Genomic DNA, 19,479 nt, shown 5'->3' on the forward strand with positions numbered 1-19,479 from the left:
TTTCCCTGGTACGATGAACCTGTAAATACTGTACAAAATTAATATGTCTGTCTTCTCTGTCACTACCAGTTGGAGATAAGCTCTCAAGTGAGCTACAACTGGATCAAGACCACTATTGCTATTTATCAAAAAGACTATGGGACTACCTTTAGATTTGCTTATGTTTCGCTTTACTGTCACTATTTATTGCTAGCATTAATGCAAGCATGGACAGAACATACAGATTCACGTCACCAACATATACAACACATAAAGACTAAGTCTGCATTTGGCTGTTTTAGAGTCTGATTGTGTCAGGTGCAGAAAGTTTGAAATGTCCTTATCTTAGTCAAACTTAGACGTTAACGCTGTTTTCTCATTTTTCCCACCCGGTGCAGTGTTGTTACGGGAGCCAACATCTGTGAACTCCAGTGAGCTACAACTGGATGGAGATCACTTTTACTATTTACTTTTATATATTAAGGCTATTGATTGATTGATTGATCAAAAAGGCTATGGGACTACATGTACCTTAACTGACATTAACATTGTTTTCCCGTTTTTCCCTCGGCTACAGTGTCATTACCAGAGCCTGTGCACAGCACGATAAAGGGGGACCCGGGCGCTCTGCTTGTCGCCGCGCAGGACTGCAACGGCAGCTTCGAGAACATCCCCGTCAAACGGAAGAAGGGCCCGGCACCGAGACTCACGGAGCCGGAACTATGCCGCGTCTGCGGAGACAGGGCGTCAGGGTATCACTACAACGTTCTCAGCTGCGAGGGCTGCAAGGGTGAGTCTTAGGGTATCACTACAACGTTCTAAAAGATGTAGTGTTACTGATATCTAGTGTTACAGGGTATCAAGATATCATTGTGAGCTACAAAGGGATACAAATTTGAGTGTTATGGTATCACTACAACATTCTATAAGTAGTATTTGTGGGTATCAAGCGAATGTCCAGTGTTACAGGGTATCAAGGCAACGTTCAACAAAGTGTACAAATGTCACTGCAGCAGGAGGTGTAAGATGGACATGTATGACACACTCACCTTTCACCTCTGACCCGTGACCCTTGACCCTTGTGTTGCAGGGTTTTTCCGGCGCAGCATCACTAAGAACGCGGTGTACAAGTGTAAGTACGGAGGGAAGTGTGAGATGGACATGTACATGAGGAGGAAGTGCCAGGAGTGCCGACTCAGGAAGTGCAGGGAGGTCGGCATGCTCGAGGAATGTGAGTCATTTCTGTTGTTTGTTTGTTTGTTTGCCTGTTTATCTGTTCCTGTTTTTGCCACTTATTTGGTTGGTAAGTGTAACAGATCAAGGAGCTTTGGGTAGGCCTAATCAGCCCCAGTGAGACCTTATGTTACATAGAGAAGTAACATCTTAAGGCTGCATGACTTTTGTTAACACAAACTTCAAGAAGATCTCTCACCTAGAGCTTTCGACCAGTCACTCTGGTCTTCCTCAGTAGACTGACCCAGTGAGGCTTGGAATAAAGTTCAACGTTTTACTATGACTCCTACCAATTTGATTAACAGTTCAAATTTGCCTTGCACTGTTACTAGGGATGAACCATTTGTTTTTTGGTTTTGCGCAGTTTAGTCATAGTCTGCTGAGACTGACTGACATATTATATTATAACCAACACAGATGAACTTTCGTGTTGTAATAATGATTACACTTCATTTCTTTGCTTACTTGTGGTCTGGAAATGACAGTACACTTTGTCATTACATTACAACATAAGTGAATTTTTCCATTGGCAGGTTTGTTGTCTGAGGACCAGATCAAGGCGAAGCGGCTGCGCAGACAGAGCACGGACCCCGCGTCGCCGGCCGCAGCCGCCACACCCACCGCGCTGCCCGCCAAAATGTCGCCCGAGCAGACAGACATCGTGGAACAGCTGCTGAAGGCACAGCGAGAGGTTCTGCATCCCAGCAAGGAGGATGTGGAGAAGGTCACGGTGAGTAGTACGGGAGGGGCCGGGGGAGTCAGGTTGTTCAGGTGTGAGTAGTACGGGAGGGGCCGGGGGAGTCATGTTGTTCAGGTCACCGTGAGTAGTACGGGAGGGGCCGGGGGAGTCATGTTGTTCAGGTCATGGTGAGTAGTACGGGAGGGGCCGGGGGAGTCATGTTGTTCAGGTCACGGTGAGTAGTACAGTCATAACTGGCCATAGTACTAGAACAACGAACAGTGAGATGCTAGACTGAGCACAAACCAACAGATGTAAGAACTCGCCTATACCATTCATAGTTCAACTACTCCACAAGTATGGACTAAAACCCTGACTGCTGTCTTGCTAGTACAGTGTTCTGCATCAAAGTAGTCCTGGAAAGTTACATGTATATTGTCTGAAACCTGTATTTTTGTTGGTTTGTTACTGTTGCGCCTATACAACTTATTTTGAAATGTATACCTGTATTTTTAATCTACCAATGTTTTGTAAATTGGTTAATAATTCAGTTTTTAACTGCAAAGAACCAATAAAACCATGTTGAATCTTGAATATTATGATTTTTTTTTTCATGCCCAGCCGTGGCCGAACGACTCTGACCAGTCTAAGGAGGCAGCGGAAGCGAGGTTCTCCCACTTCACAGACCTGACCATCCTGGGCGTCCAGGCCATCGTAGAGTTCTCCAAGAGAATTCCCGGCTTTCTGAGACTCACTCGGGAGGACCAGATCGTACTCCTGAAGTCATCCGCCATCGAGGTAAGGAAACTGCCTTGTGTCTTATCTTGGCGCAAGAGGAAGGTTTAAGAAGTAGGCTTAAGGCAAAGTACCATCTCGCCATACTAAATTTCAGATCATCCGCCATTCTTTTCAGGTAAGGAAACTCTCGTGTTAGACAATAAGCTTATAGAAAGCAGTTACTCAAGCAACTGGATATGATTTTGGAAACGGTCAGACGTTTCAGGTAGCATCCACTACCTTTCATCAGTGACACTGGAGAGTTGTCAGAAAAGCAGGTTTATAAGTATGAACTATAATATTGATTGATATGCAAATACATGTAAGTGAAGACAAACTTTTTGAAAGTCCAAGAGGAAACAAAAGTTAGACAAGTCAAGACAAGGATGAAACTCTCTTTTCTTATCTTGCTGCAAGAGGGCGGTATGTAAGAAGTGGCATGTGCACCACCTTGCTGTTTAGTTAAGTATTACAGCTGACAAATGTGTGTTCTGTTGCAGATCCTTGTTCTGGACGTTGCCAGGAGATACGATGAGAAGATGGACATGTTGTATTTCTGGAATGGACTGCCCTACAGCAGACATAACTTTAAACACGCAGGTAACGAAAATAAAAAAAAGTACTTAATGTGTTGAATACAGTCTGAAGCTTGCAAAAATTACAGTGAAGTAAACGTCATAATTTTATATCTTTAGAGGTATCCGATACAATTTGAGGGAAGCAAAGCAAAATATATTCTGGGTGTGGAAATATGCATGATATTGACATTTACTGCCATATCCTAGCACATTTGTGTGATCATTTCTTGCTTGAAGTGTTTGAAATGGCCCAACAATGAGGTACATACATGTATGTACTTGTTTTAGAATTCTAATTTTTCTAAAAGAGCCAAGTCTTGGACTCAAAAAGAGAAGCATGATACTGTCTTTTATCAACCAACTATTTTCCAAAAACTATTAGGAAGGCTTGTTGTGAATAAAATGGTGAATTTCTGAGGCAAAAGTGTTTGTCTAGCGGCGACTGGACTAACTCGTTATGTCCGCAGGGCTTCGCGAGCTCGTTAACCCCATGTACGATTTCGCCAAATCCATCAAACCCGTCACTATCGACGACACAGCGTACGCCCTCCTGGCCGCTATCATCGTGTTCTCCCCAGGTAGGTCTAGGGGGCCTTGATTGACCAACCTAGGGGGCCTTGATTGACCAAACTTCTTGTGCTTTGCAGGCTTGACTGAACTGGTTAATCCGATGTATGATTTCTCAAAGAGGATCAGGAATGTTCACATTGACGATACCGCATATGCAATCTTGGCGTCAATCATCGTGCTATCTCCAGGTGGGTGCTATGGGGCCTTGTGTGCATGGTGGCTAGCCATGCAGCAGTGCCGCCTTGTGGTGCAGTGAGGAACTGCACCCCAGCTCTGCTTATCCAGACAAATTGCACAATAATGCATGATGGAAGGTTTTAACAATTTACGGAATAAAATTCGCTGAAAAATTCTGTAAGCAATCTAGATAATCAGAACTGGAGTGCATGTGGCATGTTTAGTCTTATTTGTTAATGTTCCTTCTTCACCGAGTCTACAAGATTCTAACAGCTATATATATAACTACAGGCATACCAAAAGGGTTAAGTTGTGTTTGAATGTTTGTTGGTAACGTTAACATTAAAAACATGACCAGAAAATTGACTTTGAAAATCCAGTTTTGTCAGGAATTTCAGTACGGTAAAATTGGAAATATTGTGAATAAAGCAATGTTGACACATTAGCACATTAGATTTTGCATCAGAATTCTATACTTTGGGTGTCTTAAAACAGTGCAGAAACAAGCTCTAAGTTGACTTCTTTATTAACTGAGTTGACAAGATTCTTTGAAGAAAATAGATGTAAATTTTGACTTTGAAAATCCTGTTTTTGCACCATGGGACACCTTTAAGACGTTATTTGACCCCCCCTCCCCAGACCGAGCGGACGTTAGCGACCACCAGACAGTTGAGAAGATGCAGGAGGTTTTCCTGGAGACGCTGCAGGCCTACATCAAGACGACGATGCCTCACGACCGCCTCCTCCTGCCCCGCATCCTCATGAAGCTCACCGACCTGCGCGCCATCAACAACACCCACTGTGAGCAGCTCCTCGCACTCAAGGTGGAGAACCACAAGATTCCACCCCTCCTCTCAGAGATATGGGACGTTCCACAGTAGCCGCGGCCAACCAGCAGGCTCGCATCGGGGGAGTAGACTTCACCGTGGGGGGAAATCTTTACATATGAAATTCGTCCTTCCAATACTCCAAAATTGGGGAGAATGTTATATTAGCTATGTACAGAATTGTCACAGGTTAATTTTTCGAGACTCTTTCCGAGTTTTTGTTTTGTCATATTATGTCCTTCCTGTGTCTGTGTTTGATTCCGTATCTTTTTATCGAGTTCTTTTCTTGTGTGTAAAAAAAAAGGTGCTGTCTTTTGAATATCCAACCTCATAGGAGTACCGAGCACTTTCCTCGGAGCGTACAGGTGTCAAGACCTCAAATAAGTCAAGATTTCACTCAGATCAGAACCAGTTTTACAGCAGCTGCAGGGCTTCTGACTTTTTTAGCGTGTTTTGGACATTTTGTTGCTTGTTTTCGATATCTTTCAAATGATGTGGGTTTTTCACTGAATGCCTTGCTTAAAAGCTCACAGTTGTAAGGCAGATTGTTCAGTGGACGACTTATAGTGCTTAAGAAAAAGTGGCAAGAAATGTCCAAAAAAGAAGGCCTGAAATGTCAGAAGTCATGAGTTTGCTTAAGTGTTGTAAACTTTACCCCATGTGTAGCTGACACCTGTAAAATGTCTGTTAATTCAGCTCAAAAAATCGTAACTTCAACCGTCATTCGTAGTTCCGTCAATACAGGGCTAGTAGTTTGTGTTCAATGTTCAACATCTCTAATTTCTCCTCATCAGTCATTTACAGTTTTTCAGTAGAACCTTGGCTTCAGTAGTGATGTAAGAAAAACGATCAAACTTTCAACCATTGGACAGTTTTTCACTATTTTTCCTGTCTTATACAAATCTGCTGTTTGTTAGAGAAGAAATCAAAACGTGAAATTATTTGACACCTCAGTGTAGGATTTCATCCCGACCCTATTGTAGTATCATTCCACCAAAAACCTCAGTGAAAAACTTAACAGCTCTTCCAAAAGCCTAATGTTCAGACATTAACTTCATACCTGGGTGTTTGGCTGGTTGCCCTTGGCAACAATCACCCTGGCAACGCTACATGTATACAGCAAAGGGGACAGAAATGATGGGAAAAGGAAGTAATTTTTTTTTTTATTTTGCGTGGGAACCTCCATGGAAATGACAGACTTATTGTAAATATGGAACGAATCAGTGTCAAGTTGTAACCACCCACACACCCCTTATTTGCGGCAATGGTACAGTCCCATGACCTTTGTACCCTCCAACAGAAAGTGCTCCTGCTATATTAATTATATCTGCTGTTATTTTTAAAAAGAATGAAATTATAAATATCTATTAGCTGTTCTGTTCTATGTATTAATCTTGTATCTTACATTATGAGTGGTTGTTAGTAAATTAGGAGACTATATGAGAATGGACTAAAGCTTGTATTGTACATATTTGAGATGAAAGGCGTATTTTGGGGCGTGAAAATTTGTTAGGGGTGTCTTGCAGAACTGGAATTGCACCACAATCAGCTGAACTCTGGTAGGAGACCCGGATTGTACCACCCCTCTACAGGGGTGTGCGAGAGAGATGACAGAACCTGTGTATAATGCAAATTTATTCTAATGATGCCAGATTGAGCGAGGATATATATAGGAAATAAGGTGGATATAGATGGATCGTTGAACAAAAAAAAGTGTGAATAGAAGAAAATGAGTAGTTTTGTAAAATAAGAAATAAAAAAAATTCTGTCAAGACCCCCCTACAGATAGTGGTTTATTCTGCAAAATATACCATTAACCATCATCCATGGGAGGTGTGAAACACCGATTTAGGGGGGGAAGGGTTGGCTTTGTAAAAGCCAGGTCACAGAAATCTTATCCTACTAATAAACAAGAAATATTTTCACTTGGTAAAGTACAATATAGTCTATCTATACATCTACTTGTTTCTACACCAATGATTTCTTGTATTGCATCTTGACTGTGAAAACTGTACATGTGACATCTAATGTGAAATTTGGTTAAGAATCACAACTACAAGTATTACTATTACTACTACTGTTATTATAACTTACCCTAGACTTTTATAAAGGGCGTTATGAAATGATGTGATACAAAACTACATGTAAAGGAAGTTCAAGGCCAATCCACACATCCCTGGTCCTACAGAATTATAAATCAGTGCTTTTCCAACATTTCTGGGCTAACCTGTTTTCCTGTATATGTATTAAAGGTGATGATTTCGTACCAAAGTTGTTTTTCTTGTGAATATTATAATACAGTTATACTGATTTCTCTGGGAAAGTTTGCTGTGTTTTTCTTAAGAGTTTTGTTTGTAGCCTTTTACTCCTACTTTAGTACTTTATTTCTTCCATTGGTAAACTTACAAGTACAAACAGACAAGTATGTTGCTAGTCTTCCTGGAGTAACAGACATGCATCATACAAACTACATGTACATCAAAACTGAAAATTATTTACATACATCACATAACTTTACGTTTTAAAAGTTGATATTTGACAATATAATTGAAAAAATGTCTATATAGTGGTTTTTCCTTCCCAGCAAATTTTCGAACCAAAATAAATTGATAATCTCCTTTTTTTTATTGCTCGTCATTGCACCTTGCAGTATTACCGTGCATAAGCGCTCCTAGCGAGCAAAGGCGGTACTACTGGTATCACATACCAGTACTTTGAAACAGAAGTTGAGATTTAATTTTCCGTAGTTGACGGTTCCTGTTTAAAGCAAATTGAGTATTTGTCTTTCCAGCCCATTCCTTCGATTTTTCAAATATTTTTTTATTAGAAACCGTCAACATTTATATTATAATAAAAAGTTGCATTGTCATAACAGTTACCGAGAGGACCCTACGGCCTAAACCCGAGTGGTATGCCCCGATAACCTTTGACACGTAAACACGCTTTGATTAACACGGTGCATGCCGGGATACGACAACATGGCGACTTCACCCAAAACTCCGACTTTCAAGAAAGACAAGAAAGACGAGTCTTTCTTCGACAAAATCAGCGGAACTCTCGCCAGGAAAAAGCACAAGGCGAAAGAGGGTAAGTTTAACTACCAGGCGGTCTAGATCTTTGTACGATCCTTTTCTTTGTGCCGGAAATAACTTTAGTCAAACTTAAGGGCGGAGGCTGTCTGATCGGAAGTTCCACTTCCTGACTTCTCGATTCGATCTCGGTTCAAATTTGCCCCCCGTTTCCTTTCCTAGCGGGTGTATTTATGTCTCTGGCCTGAATTCTGAACCAGGGTATCAAATGTTGCAGTCCGGGGCCGGTCCGGGCGCGGAGCTATGAATAGAAGACGAGTTCATATCGATTTCGGCCGTGGAAAATACCGGCCATATTTGTGATGGCATTCCTGGCATGTCGGAGGGTAAACATGGGGGTTCCGCGGACACCGGAGAGGACTGCCGAAACCCGAGATGTCTTCTCTTGACCTTGGTTGATCAAGGACGTTCTTGGTTTGACAGATTCTAGAGTTGAAAGCTTGTTACTGTTGACCACACCCCTCTGTTGTAAGTTACATGTTAGAAGATCTGTTATCAACTCATTCAACCAATTAATCACCTAATTTGGCTAATTGATTAATCCAAACAAGTCTTAATTAACAGTCAATACACCATGGATTACACTGTCACAAGTATCAAATATCAACATCAAGGGTATGACTCAGAGGTCAAGGATCAAGGAAAGCAGGGTTGGACAAGTCCCATAATGCCCACTTGCCCAGGGCAAGTAAAAGTACAGTTCAGGCAAGTAAATATCCCCCTGTATGTACTTTCCTGATTGGGAAAGTAATTTTTTCTGGATGCGAAGTATAGCCGCTATGGTGTTTGGAGCAAATTACTTATCATTTTGCCATAATGATATTATATTCTTTTGTCAGAAAATCCACCTTTCTGATGATGAATGAATCTCCCCCTAACTGCCAGCATCCCCCCAGGGATCAGCGATTCACCCCTGACCCTCACTGATTAAATGTCAGTTTGATGATCTCTAAAGCATCTTTATGACACACAATGTCCAATCGTCACCCCCAACACACCCTCATTAACACTTGAGAACAGGTCATCCAACGCCAAAATAGACCTGACATTTCCAGTGACCTGTTATCCCCCATACGGGCCCTCGGCCAGCCTCCCGGTTGAGGCGACAGTGAGAGATTCGGCCGTGCGAACAGAAACAGACGACAAAATGTCGTGTTTCACCACCCACGAGGCGAAAGAGACCGAAGAAGACGACAAAAAGGTCTTCAAGAGACACAAGACGACTTTCTCGGAACCTAAAGATGACAAGGACTGGAGAGAGAGGGAGCGAAAGAAGGAGAAAGAGAAGAGGAAAGTCTACCGAGACGAAGGTTTGACACATCTGACTCACGTTCGGGCGGGGGTGACGGGAACGCTTGCGTGGAAACTCCGTCGTAAAACCAGCCTTACGAGGTCCTGTCTTCTTGGGTGGGGGTCAATTTCTGTGAGGCCGTCTCCAAAATTTCCCTCCCAACCTTAAATTTCCCGGTTTTACCAAAAATCATCCATTTTCAAAATTACCTTGGCATTATCCTATAGTCGATTCTTGGCACGTTGTACTGAAATTTGTTTACTGTTTTGGGTCACAATGTTGCCGTAACGTGTTCCATATCCGAAGCCCCCCTCCCCCTCCGAATGCCCCCCTGTAAACCCGTGCCAGACATAACCAAACTGTAGTGCTGAAGACAAACAGGTTTATAAATACACACAGACAGAGCTCGAGCAGGCAATGGGGCGGACGCGGGGAGGTGGTTATGGCTTCTCTCGCCTGTGGATTCTGTACCTCCCAGAGAGGATCGTACTACGGTAGGTTCCGCCGGCCATGTATCGATCCGTCGCGGTCGAATGACTCCCATAACGAGCTGGAGATTGCTTCGGCATCGCCAACCCCAAGGGGGTTGTGGGAAATGGAGTTAGAATTATTTAGAGGACAGTGCTGATGGTGAGACTTCTGTGTCCTGCTGATGCCCTTAGCCATTACTTAGCCATACAAGTTAAATTTGGTACCAACAACATTGTGGAGTAATGCTGTATGTGCTGTTTAGTTTTAAACACGACATTGTAAACCCTATTAACATATCACAGCTATAAATGAGCATGAGAAGCATTACAAACATGTTTTCCATGTGATGCCTTACGTCTTTATATGTTTTTTTTGTGCAGTAAACGAGCTCCAGGAGGAGGGTAAACATGCGATCGATGACCCGTCCCTGTCTCCAGACCTCGCCGGGACCTTCATCCTCGGTAAGGCTGTTATTGGTTTGTCTATTTTGTAGAAATTTGCAACATTTGTGCACCAACAATAACAAATCCACAGACTAGTTCAGACTACATTAGTATAACTGTGAACCCCAAGACCCCAACATTTTTGATTTGTGAAGTTTTTTCTATTGTAATACTAGTAACAATGAAAAAAATTGAACAGAATTGACTCACATTATTTCACATTCATTGTTCATCTTAAATCATAGGGAGAGAAAATATGTCTTAGAATTTTACAATGATCTTGACATGTTTTGTCTGTTTGTGATGTTTGATTGTTGCCATGGCGATGTTTGATGGTTGCCATGGAGATGTTGTTGCCATGGTAATGATGGTTTCCATGGTGATGCTGTGTTCCAGATGAGGGTGAGGAGCGGTCCATGATTGAGCCGGCCTCCAGAGACGACCTCAAGTTTAAGGAGCTGCAGAAGGTGGGGACAGTTCTCTAACAGTTCTCTCTCTGGTTTTGTCTGTTGTAAGATTAAAACTGAAACAAAGGGCTGTGAAATCACTGTTGTTGCCCACACCTCCTGATACATGTGCGATGTAGTTGTAAATGAAGCAGTCCATATTCAGGTACTAGTGTTACAACATTAGCTTTTTTTCAAAATTATGTCCACTTTCATTAAGTACAACAGGAACTTTCTGACTAAATTACATCATCTTGTCTTGACTTGTCTGACTTTTGTTTCCTTTTGGATTTCCCATAATTGTCTTCACTTTTTTTTCATATCAATGAACAGTTCGTGCTCATAAACCTGCAATTCTCCTCTGGTCTCTTTAATTAGTATCACTGACGAAAGCTAGTGGATACTAGCTGAAACGTCTGACCATTTCCAAAATCATATCCAGTTGCTTGTCAAGAGTAACTGCGTTTTGGCAGATCAATTGCTATTTATGATGCCACATGTGATCCGTGATCCAGGTGCTGATTGAGTGGATCAACGACACCCTTGTTGAGAACCGGATCATTGTGAAGGACATCGAGGAGGATCTGTTCGACGGCCAGATTCTCGGCAAACTCATCGGTGGGTTTCAAAACAATTTTCGTTTGTGCACAGAAAATAACTTGATTTATTGCTTGCTCAGGTATGAACTTGCTGCAACTAGTCCTGTGTACCTAAACCCACATTTAGATTCATGAACAGATTCAAGTCCAGAGGTTTAGGTTCAGTTCTGGACTCGTAAGATTGGACCTAAACCCATGGCATATACAAAATTGCATGATGGCAACCTTGCAATGTTGTCCACATAACACTGAGGTCGCTACTTAATGATGCCCAATGGCAATGTTTTCTTCGTTTTGCAGCACAGATTTTGCAATCTATGGAAGATTTTAGGTGGTTTGGAAATAATCTTTTCGGGGTTGCCATTACAAATCGGATGGCACCCAGGCTAACAGATTGCAGCTGGAAGTTGGTTATGTTAGTTATGAATTTTGATCCTTTTTTCCAGAGAAACTAGCAGATATAAAGCTGGAGGTAGCGGAGGTTACCCAGTCTGAACAGGGTCAGAAACAGAAACTGAAGACGGTTCTGTATAAACTGTAATGTTTTGTTATTTTTCCAGAGAAACTAGCAGATATAAAGCTGGAGGTAGCGGAGGTTACCCAGTCTGAACAGGGCCAGAAACAGAAACTGAAGACAGTTCTGGACACGACAAACCGACTCCTGAACCTGCCGAGGTGGAACCATCAGCAGAAATGGAGCATGGAGAGTGAGTCAAAAACAGTTACATGTACATCACTCACACAATCTTACTCACATGCCTACACTTAGTACACCAGCAGAAATGGAGCCTGGAGAGTGAGTTAGGAATCTTAAAGTTACAGAAATATTACACACAAAATCTTACTAGTTAGATTATTACACAGAATCAATGCACATACAAACCCACACCAGCAGAAATGGAGCTTGAAGAGTGAGTGGGAAATATTACACACAAAATATAACACACAATTCCAACACTTAGTACACCAGCAGAAATGGAGCATGAAGAGTGAGTTAAATACATTACAGTTACATGTACATCACTCACACAATCTACACCTAGGCCACCAGCAGAAATGGAGCATGGAGAGTGAGTTAGAAATATTATAGTTACATGTACATCACTCACACAATCTTACTCACATGCCCACACTTAGTACACCAGCAGAAGTGGAGCATGGAGAGTGAGTTAGAAATATGTATTACACAAAAAATCTTACACAAAAAATATGTCACAATCTCTCACACATGCCCACACTTAGGCCACCAGCAGAAGTGGAGAATGGAGAGTGAGTACTTTACACTGTCTTACACACTATCCCTGACAATCTCCCACTCACTACACACACTTACTTAGTACACCAGCAGAAATGGAGAATGGAGAGTGAGTTGGGAATATCATCACTGAATATGTCCTACACAATCTTACACACAATCTCCCACACATATCCACACTTAGTCCATGGTGTGTGATCATGAGTCGGAAATCTTACACATAAAAATTCTTAGTTAGATTCTTACACAGAATGCAGGCACATACATGTACCCACACCAGCAGCCATTTCACTCTCTACATGATAACTTAGCAGGGTTCAGGTTAAACTCTATGGATCCAATATTTCCTCCCCTGTACTAAATGTTGTACCCTTACCGTAACTTTTGCTCATTTCCCTGGACTATAATTTCCAGTAATGATTCTCAAAACCAAACTTGGAAGAAAAAAACTAAAAAAAAAAGATATGACATTTCCATGGTGAGTAATGGTGTATGGCATGTTGGTGACCTGTGACCTCTGACCCTGGTGTATGGCATGTTGGTGACCTCTGACCCTGACCTTTGCCCCTTGTTTCCTGTAGTGGGGTGGCGGCAGGACAAATGGAGTGCAGACAGTAAGAACCTTCCTACCACGTTTCCTTCTCCCTCTGTACCCCAAACCCCCCTCCTGTGGCGTGGAGTGTTCCAACGGCACTCAGTAGATATGCACATGTCGGGCTGTACCATTAGCACTGTGGGGTAGTGTGTGATTGTGGCTGGTAACTGCTTATAATGTGGCAGTGTTTTGTATGTGTCGTTAACAGTAGTCAGTTTTTTGGACTAACCTACATGTAAAAATATTGTGTGTTTCATCGAAGGAAAACAGATACTTCAGTTTCATTCATTGTTTCTCAGATTTGGAAAAAATGAAAATTAGAAGATCAACATGAAATGAAATTCTGATAGGAAAGTCTGTGACTAGATATTACACACAGTTTCAGGAAGTGAATGTTGTCAAAGTCAAGTTTTCCGTCCAGCCTTCTGTTTTCATTGAGTCTTCTGCTGAAGTTTTACTTTAAGTTTTACTTTAAAATGTCTGAGAACCATTGAAATAAACTGATGTGGTAAGAAGAACACAGGGTAACAAGCGCAAGGCTAGCGCTCTCCCCAAGCAATGAAGCAAAGGGTGCTCTCCCTCTCCCCAAAATCCTATCACCTCTTCCAAAATGTTCAAATTTAGGGTTTTCTCTTTGTATTTTCCTGAAAATTTGCTAATTTTTTCGTCAACCGATTAGGGAGCACCTCTCCCCTGAGAATTTCTGGGGAGAACCCTGTAAATTAAAGTGTGTGTGCATGGCTTCGTCGTTATCAAACTGAGGGTTAACTGTCATGCGGGTTCTGCCCCCCTCTCCCCCTCTCTGCCAGGTATCCACTCCAAGAACATCGTTGCCATCATCCACCTTCTGGTTGCACTGGCCCAACATTTCCGCGCGCCGATTCGCTTCCCCGAACACGTGTCCGTAAACGTGGTGGTCGTACAGCGGAGGGACGGACAGCTCGCGACGCGCAAGGTCGTGGAGGAACTCACTACCACTAACGAGTTAGTAAAATTGTTTGTTTGTTTGTTTGTTTGTTTTTTCTGTGTAATCATTGGACAGTCATGGAGGAGCTTGTTTGTTGTCTGGTTCAAGCATGTCTCAGTTAAAGTTACTGACTTGTAACGTTTTAGTGTCAACAACCATGTTTATTTGTTGCTTGGTGTAATAATAGATGCTAAATACTAGACCCTCATATGACACTAATGCATACATTGTAAATATATAAACATTGAGAGTTTTATGAAATGTAGGTAAAATTTAAAACATTACAGTGCTTTGTCTCATCATTGTTTCTTTTCTCCTTTTCTTACAGCATGATGCAGGGCAAATTTGGTAAGTTTTGAGACTTTGAATGGTTCGTCTCATTAACATCAATGCAACTTGGAAATATGTTTTCACAACCTGGATATTTTTAGATGGTTAAGTCTTTTGTTGAAATTTGACAAGAAGCACAACTTTTCCCTTGTTTCTAACTTTGTAACTCCCTTGCAGAGCGTGATGCCTTTGACACGTTGTTCGACCACGCTCCTGACAAACTCAACGTAGTGAAACGGGTAAGCTGCCATTCCTGATGTCTCCTCTTAATGTCTGGTATATAACTTATAGCAAACCTGACTACAGGTTATGCTTTGACTAATCGTAGAGTGTCAAGGAGAGTTTTTATTATCAAATGTGGTAGGTAGCGATCCATTAGTAACTTGAAGCAATACCTGTCAGTGTGTGACAGAGCTGACTGGAGGGAGAGAATCTTAAACCAGGCAAGTCCGATATGATGATGATGAGTTTTTGTTCCCAATCCCTGAAGATACTGTCTATATATCAGCTAACTTACAGCCAGCCTGTCTGCAAAACTGCAGATTCTCCTACGACAGCCAAGAGTTAATGTAGAGTGGCTATGCTATTGACCAACAGAGTTGGGAGCTCACAAAAAAGTCAAAAAAGTTACAACGCTAAGTCTTGTTATTATGATCATGACAGTATGAGTAATAGACATACAGGCCTAGGGCTTGTGTGTGAGAAGTCCTCTGGTGTAGTATATGCCTGACTGCATTGATGTCCTCTGGTGTAGTATATGCCTGACTGCATTGATGTCCTCTGGTGTAGTATATGCCTGACTGCATTGATGTCTGACGTCTTCTTTGTCCTTCTCAGTCTCTCATCACCTTCGTCAACAAACACCTGAACAAGATCAACCTGGAGGTCACTGACCTCGACACACAGGTGAGTAACCTACAGGTCATTGACCTTGACACACAGGGATGAGTAACCTACAGGTCATTGACCTTGACACATGGGTGAGCAACCTACAGGTCATTCACCTTAACCTACAGGTCATTGACCTTGACACACAGGGATGAGTAACCTACAGGTCATTGACCTTGACACATGGGTGAGTAACCTACAGGTCACTGACCCTGACATATGGGTCACTGACCTTGGCATATGGGTAACCTACAGGTCACTGACCTGGGCACACGGGTGAGTAACCTACAGGTCATTGACTTGGACTCCTACAGGTCATTTAAGTGCCCCCCATGTGATGACCAAGTGTTGACCAAGTGCCCCCCATGTGACCAAGTGCCCCCCAAGTGCCCCCCATGTGATGACCAAGTGTTGACCAAGTGCCCCCCAAGTGTTGACCAAGTGCCCCCCATGTGATGACCAAGTGTTGACCAAGTGCCCCCCATGTGATGACCAAGTGTTGACCAAGTGCCCCCCATGTGACCAAGTGCCCCCCATGTAATGACCAAGTGATGTGTTTTGCCCCCTGCAGTTTGCGGATGGTGTGTACTTGGTGCTGTTGATGGGTCTGCTGGAGGGATACTTCGTGCCTCTCTACAGCTTCCACCTCACCCCGGACAGCTTCGACCAGAAGGTAACTATGGAAACCACTGTTGGCACTCTCTGGTAACCATGGCAACCACTGATGGTAGCCATGGCAACTACTGCTGGCACTCTGGTAGCCATGGCAATTACTATGGAACAAGCTACCACATTATTGTTTCCCATATGAGTGTAACCTTAACCTTTTCAAGTGTAATGTCAACAAACATCTGTCCTCACTGGCTGTACAGTAAATCAAAACATTTTGAGTGGCTCTCAGGAGCCTTGTTTTGTGGTGAATCATTAAATAAATAAATAAATTTAAAAAAATGTAAAAAAAAACAAAACACTGCTGCTACTATCTGGTAACCATGGCAACCACTTTTTGAAGGTTGTCAGGGAGGGGAGTTGATCGGTCTATATAAAATGTCCTTGGCGTATGAATGCACTGAAGATTTAATGTGTAGTGTCAGCACATTTCATTGTAGTATCAACCCTGAAAAAGCTCAGTCACATTTGAGGCCACAGTCTTCACACTGCAGCAGTGCCATCTAGCTTCAGTGCAAAGTACTGCAGCAGCCAGCTACATGTATTTCTGTATCAGTTGTGTACAGATAACATAACTGTTACCCTGTTGCCGCATCCCCAGGTGCACAATGTGAAGTACTGTAGCAGAGACACCTAGCTGCAGTGTGTAGTAGTGCAGCAGCTGGCTATTTATGTATCAGCTTTGTATAGATAACTGTGTTACCCTGTTGCTGCCCCCCCACCCCAGGTGCACAATGTGCAGTTCTCTCTGGAGCTGATGCAGGATGGAGGCCTCCCCAAACCCAAGGCCAGGCCTGAGGGTCAGTATCATATTACTAACCAACCAATCAATCAATCAATCAATCAATGGTCGATGAAGGTTAGAGTCATAGTCCTAATATCATAGTCCTAATCAATCACAGCCAATCAATCAAGCAATCAAACCATGAATCCAGTTACAAAATTCCACTCTATGCTGCTTCTTATAGTAGAATTCATTCAGTGACATTTTGATGAACTTTTTCTTCAATGCTACTTTCCTTATTTGATAGATCTTGATATTTTTGCCCATTCTACCCGTTTCTTGTTTTTCAGATATCGTGAACCTTGACCTGAAGGCGACCTTGAGGGTTCTCTACAACCTCTTCACCAAGTACAAACACCTCAACTGAGCATGCTCCGTGACCTTTTGATGCAAACACCTCAACTGAGCATGCTCCGTGACCTTTTGATACAAACACCACAACTGAGCATGCTCTGTGACCTTTTAACTACAAACACCACTACTGACCTTGACCATGACCTTTCAGATACTTTTTCTTTGTTATCTTTTTTTAACTACAATTTTTGTATCAGTCACCATATTTATACTGACTGTACATGTATCTGCATTTATACACACATAACAAAAAAATCAGATCCCAAAATGTATTTGTCCTGAAATTTTGACAGGCACTCCTTTATGTTATGTTGAGTGGTCAAACAGAAGATCTTCAGTTTTCTTATATTTTAAAGATTTTTTTTTCAAAGTGCCAAGGTTTTTTTTTATGAGTGTCTTCCAAGCGGGAAAGGTAGTTTTGTGAGCACTAAAAATCATGGTGTCCTTCAGTCAAATTTCAGAAATTTCAAACAATTTGACAGCAAGATGTAAGAGTGAACGATAGTAAGAATGATATCCAATTAATTTTGATATGTAATTTGTACATATAACTGTTACTGCTACCTAGAAGTGTATAGCTATAGCAACGCAAAGTATATTATTTATCATAACCTTACAAGTATCTATCTGCATATGTATTCTACTAGCTTTTATATTTATTCCTACAAAATGATCCTAAAATTTGGCAGTTTTGTAATGTAGAGTTTTGTAGCTAAACAGAAATCCTGTTTTCAGTGCTAGTGTAGACTTTTATAAGTGTAAACATTCCTCCCTAGAATAAACATTGCTTTTGTAACTGTTGTATCTCGAAGCATCAAAGTAAAAGATAAAACACCACCGACTTGTTTGTTTGTTTAAAGATTGTATTCACACATTGATTGATTTATTGAAATTGCAACAGTGCGATACACGCGGGACACAGGCAGCTGCTGCTGGTGTTGTGGAAGATAGGCAAACATCAAAGATGTGCCAACAAGCAAGACCAAAAAATAGATTTTTAAGTCAGTTGCTACAACAAGACAGGACCAAAGGGCTACGATGATAAATGGAGATTTAACCTCCGATATATTCAATGTATTTTGATATAGCGGTCTTGGTAGATATCGTCTGTATAAAGGCGTACCAACAAGCAGGATTGATAAATGGATATCTAACTCTAGAACAATACAGCACAAACAGCCAAGTAGGTAAATGGAGATTTAACCTCCAATACATTCAACAAATTGTTGATAGCAACAACAATACACGGCCAACAGCTCAATTAAGTAAATGCAGATTTAACCTCCGATATATTCAGTGTATCTTGAATACCAGGCTTACAGTAAATTCCTGCTAGGGAGGTAGGCAAACATCGTCTGCATATTTAAAAGGCCTACCAACAAGCAAGACTGATAAATAGATGTTTAACTCGGGCGCTGGAACAATACAGCACCAACAGCTAACTAGGTGAATGGGGATTTAATCTCCGATACATTCAATGGGTTTTGAATAGCTACAACAATACACGGCCAACAACCCAAGCGGATAAATGAGAATTAAACATCCCAGTTCGCTACAACACAACTCAACCTGCTGCGTAGTTACACTAGGATTTGCTACAGGGGAGTTGGATACAGACACTTTTAGACCTGTGGCAGACAACTTACAGTTTCCTGGGATCGGCTTAGATCTGACAACAGAAGATTCTGTTGGGCCAACCTTAACCGTTTAACAGCTACGGACGCCTTTCGCGCCGGGTTTGTAGTGGTTACGGGTTGGAGGCGGCAGGAAGAAGGTTAAACTATCACCAAACAGCCGGCTCGTAAGTGGTTCTTTTTCCCTTTATAGATATATAGAGCTCATAGAATGATGCGTACTATAGTTATGATGAGGACATGGCTATAATAAACAACTTTCGCCGGCATCTGGGGTGATTTCATGTTTTTGATAAACAAAAGATTGCACTTAACAGAGGTATATTTTCTTCACCTTTAAGCGTTTATAAAGTTTGCATAGTATCCGGCCTCTAGCGTATAATTGGTAGTATTGACTGTGTGCGCACAATGCTCATGGAGTTAGACTCGAGTGGTTTTTTTGTCTATTCTGGATTATCATCATAAAGACTAGGCACTATTTCTGGGTCCTACAGAGTCTGGAAAGTTGAAGAAAGGAAGAGAAATGATGAGTTTTTAGCACCGATTCTGTGATTCCAAGTTACAAAATACGTATTAATCTATTATATATAGCTTTACCTTTCTTTTAAAGCTCCACAAAGGTTGTTTCAAAAGATCGGCTCATGTCTTTGTTCGTTCATGAAAGAGTTGCACTTTGTTTTAATATTGTGTTGAGCTTGACATTGATTAATGTCCATTGAAACATCAAAGGCGTCTCCACAACTCACTGCTTGGTTGAAATTCTTGACTTTCTCTTCAGAGGTGCAGAGAACAAGCAATCTGTCAGTAACCTGGTTCTGACGGATTTTAGCAAGGCATTTGATAG

At 41.8% G+C, this 19,479-nt stretch overlaps 2 protein-coding genes across 5 annotated transcripts in view; both read left to right on the forward strand.

The window, feature by feature from the left end:
• The window catches only part of LOC109486938 (oxysterols receptor LXR-alpha-like), a 48,307-nt gene extending 41,216 nt beyond the window's left edge, over positions 1 to 7,091 (forward strand). For both annotated transcript variants that reach the window (XM_019790844.1, XM_019790843.1), the window contains 7 exons: positions 557 to 769; positions 1,070 to 1,210; positions 1,746 to 1,942; positions 2,513 to 2,689; positions 3,169 to 3,268; positions 3,894 to 4,004; positions 4,633 to 7,091. In XM_019790844.1, coding sequence (XP_019646403.1) covers positions 557 to 769; positions 1,070 to 1,210; positions 1,746 to 1,942; positions 2,513 to 2,689; positions 3,169 to 3,268; positions 3,894 to 4,004; positions 4,633 to 4,874 — 1,181 coding nt within the window. In that variant the 3' untranslated portion in view covers positions 4,875 to 7,091. The remainder of the gene's footprint in view (positions 1 to 556; positions 770 to 1,069; positions 1,211 to 1,745; positions 1,943 to 2,512; positions 2,690 to 3,168; positions 3,269 to 3,893; positions 4,005 to 4,632) is intronic.
• A 686-nt stretch (positions 7,092 to 7,777) lies between these two features.
• On the forward strand, positions 7,778 to 17,838 carry LOC109486940 (beta-parvin-like). Of its 3 annotated transcripts, none has more exons than XM_019790849.1 (14): positions 7,778 to 7,907; positions 10,052 to 10,132; positions 10,511 to 10,581; positions 11,076 to 11,178; positions 11,606 to 11,683; positions 11,798 to 11,866; positions 12,996 to 13,028; positions 13,819 to 13,993; positions 14,305 to 14,324; positions 14,484 to 14,545; positions 15,144 to 15,212; positions 15,766 to 15,867; positions 16,591 to 16,663; positions 16,938 to 17,838. In XM_019790849.1, the coding sequence occupies exons 1-14, from the start codon at positions 7,781 to 7,783 to the stop codon at positions 17,012 to 17,014; spliced, it is 1,140 nt and encodes a 379-aa protein (XP_019646408.1). In that variant the 5' UTR covers positions 7,778 to 7,780; the 3' UTR covers positions 17,015 to 17,838. The 3 variants fall into 3 exon arrangements, with proteins under 3 accessions (XP_019646408.1, XP_019646407.1, XP_019646406.1); XM_019790847.1 differs by lacking the exon at positions 7,778 to 7,907 and adding an exon at positions 8,954 to 9,219; XM_019790848.1 differs by lacking the exons at positions 7,778 to 7,907; positions 12,996 to 13,028 and adding an exon at positions 8,952 to 9,219.
• The last annotated feature ends 1,641 nt before the right edge of the window (positions 17,839 to 19,479 follow it).

The sequence above is a fragment of the Branchiostoma belcheri genome, unplaced genomic scaffold (genome assembly GCF_001625305.1).
Source record: "Branchiostoma belcheri isolate BF01 breed outbred unplaced genomic scaffold, Haploidv18h27 scaffold84, whole genome shotgun sequence".
Classification (NCBI taxonomy): domain Eukaryota; kingdom Metazoa; phylum Chordata; class Leptocardii; order Amphioxiformes; family Branchiostomatidae; genus Branchiostoma; species Branchiostoma belcheri.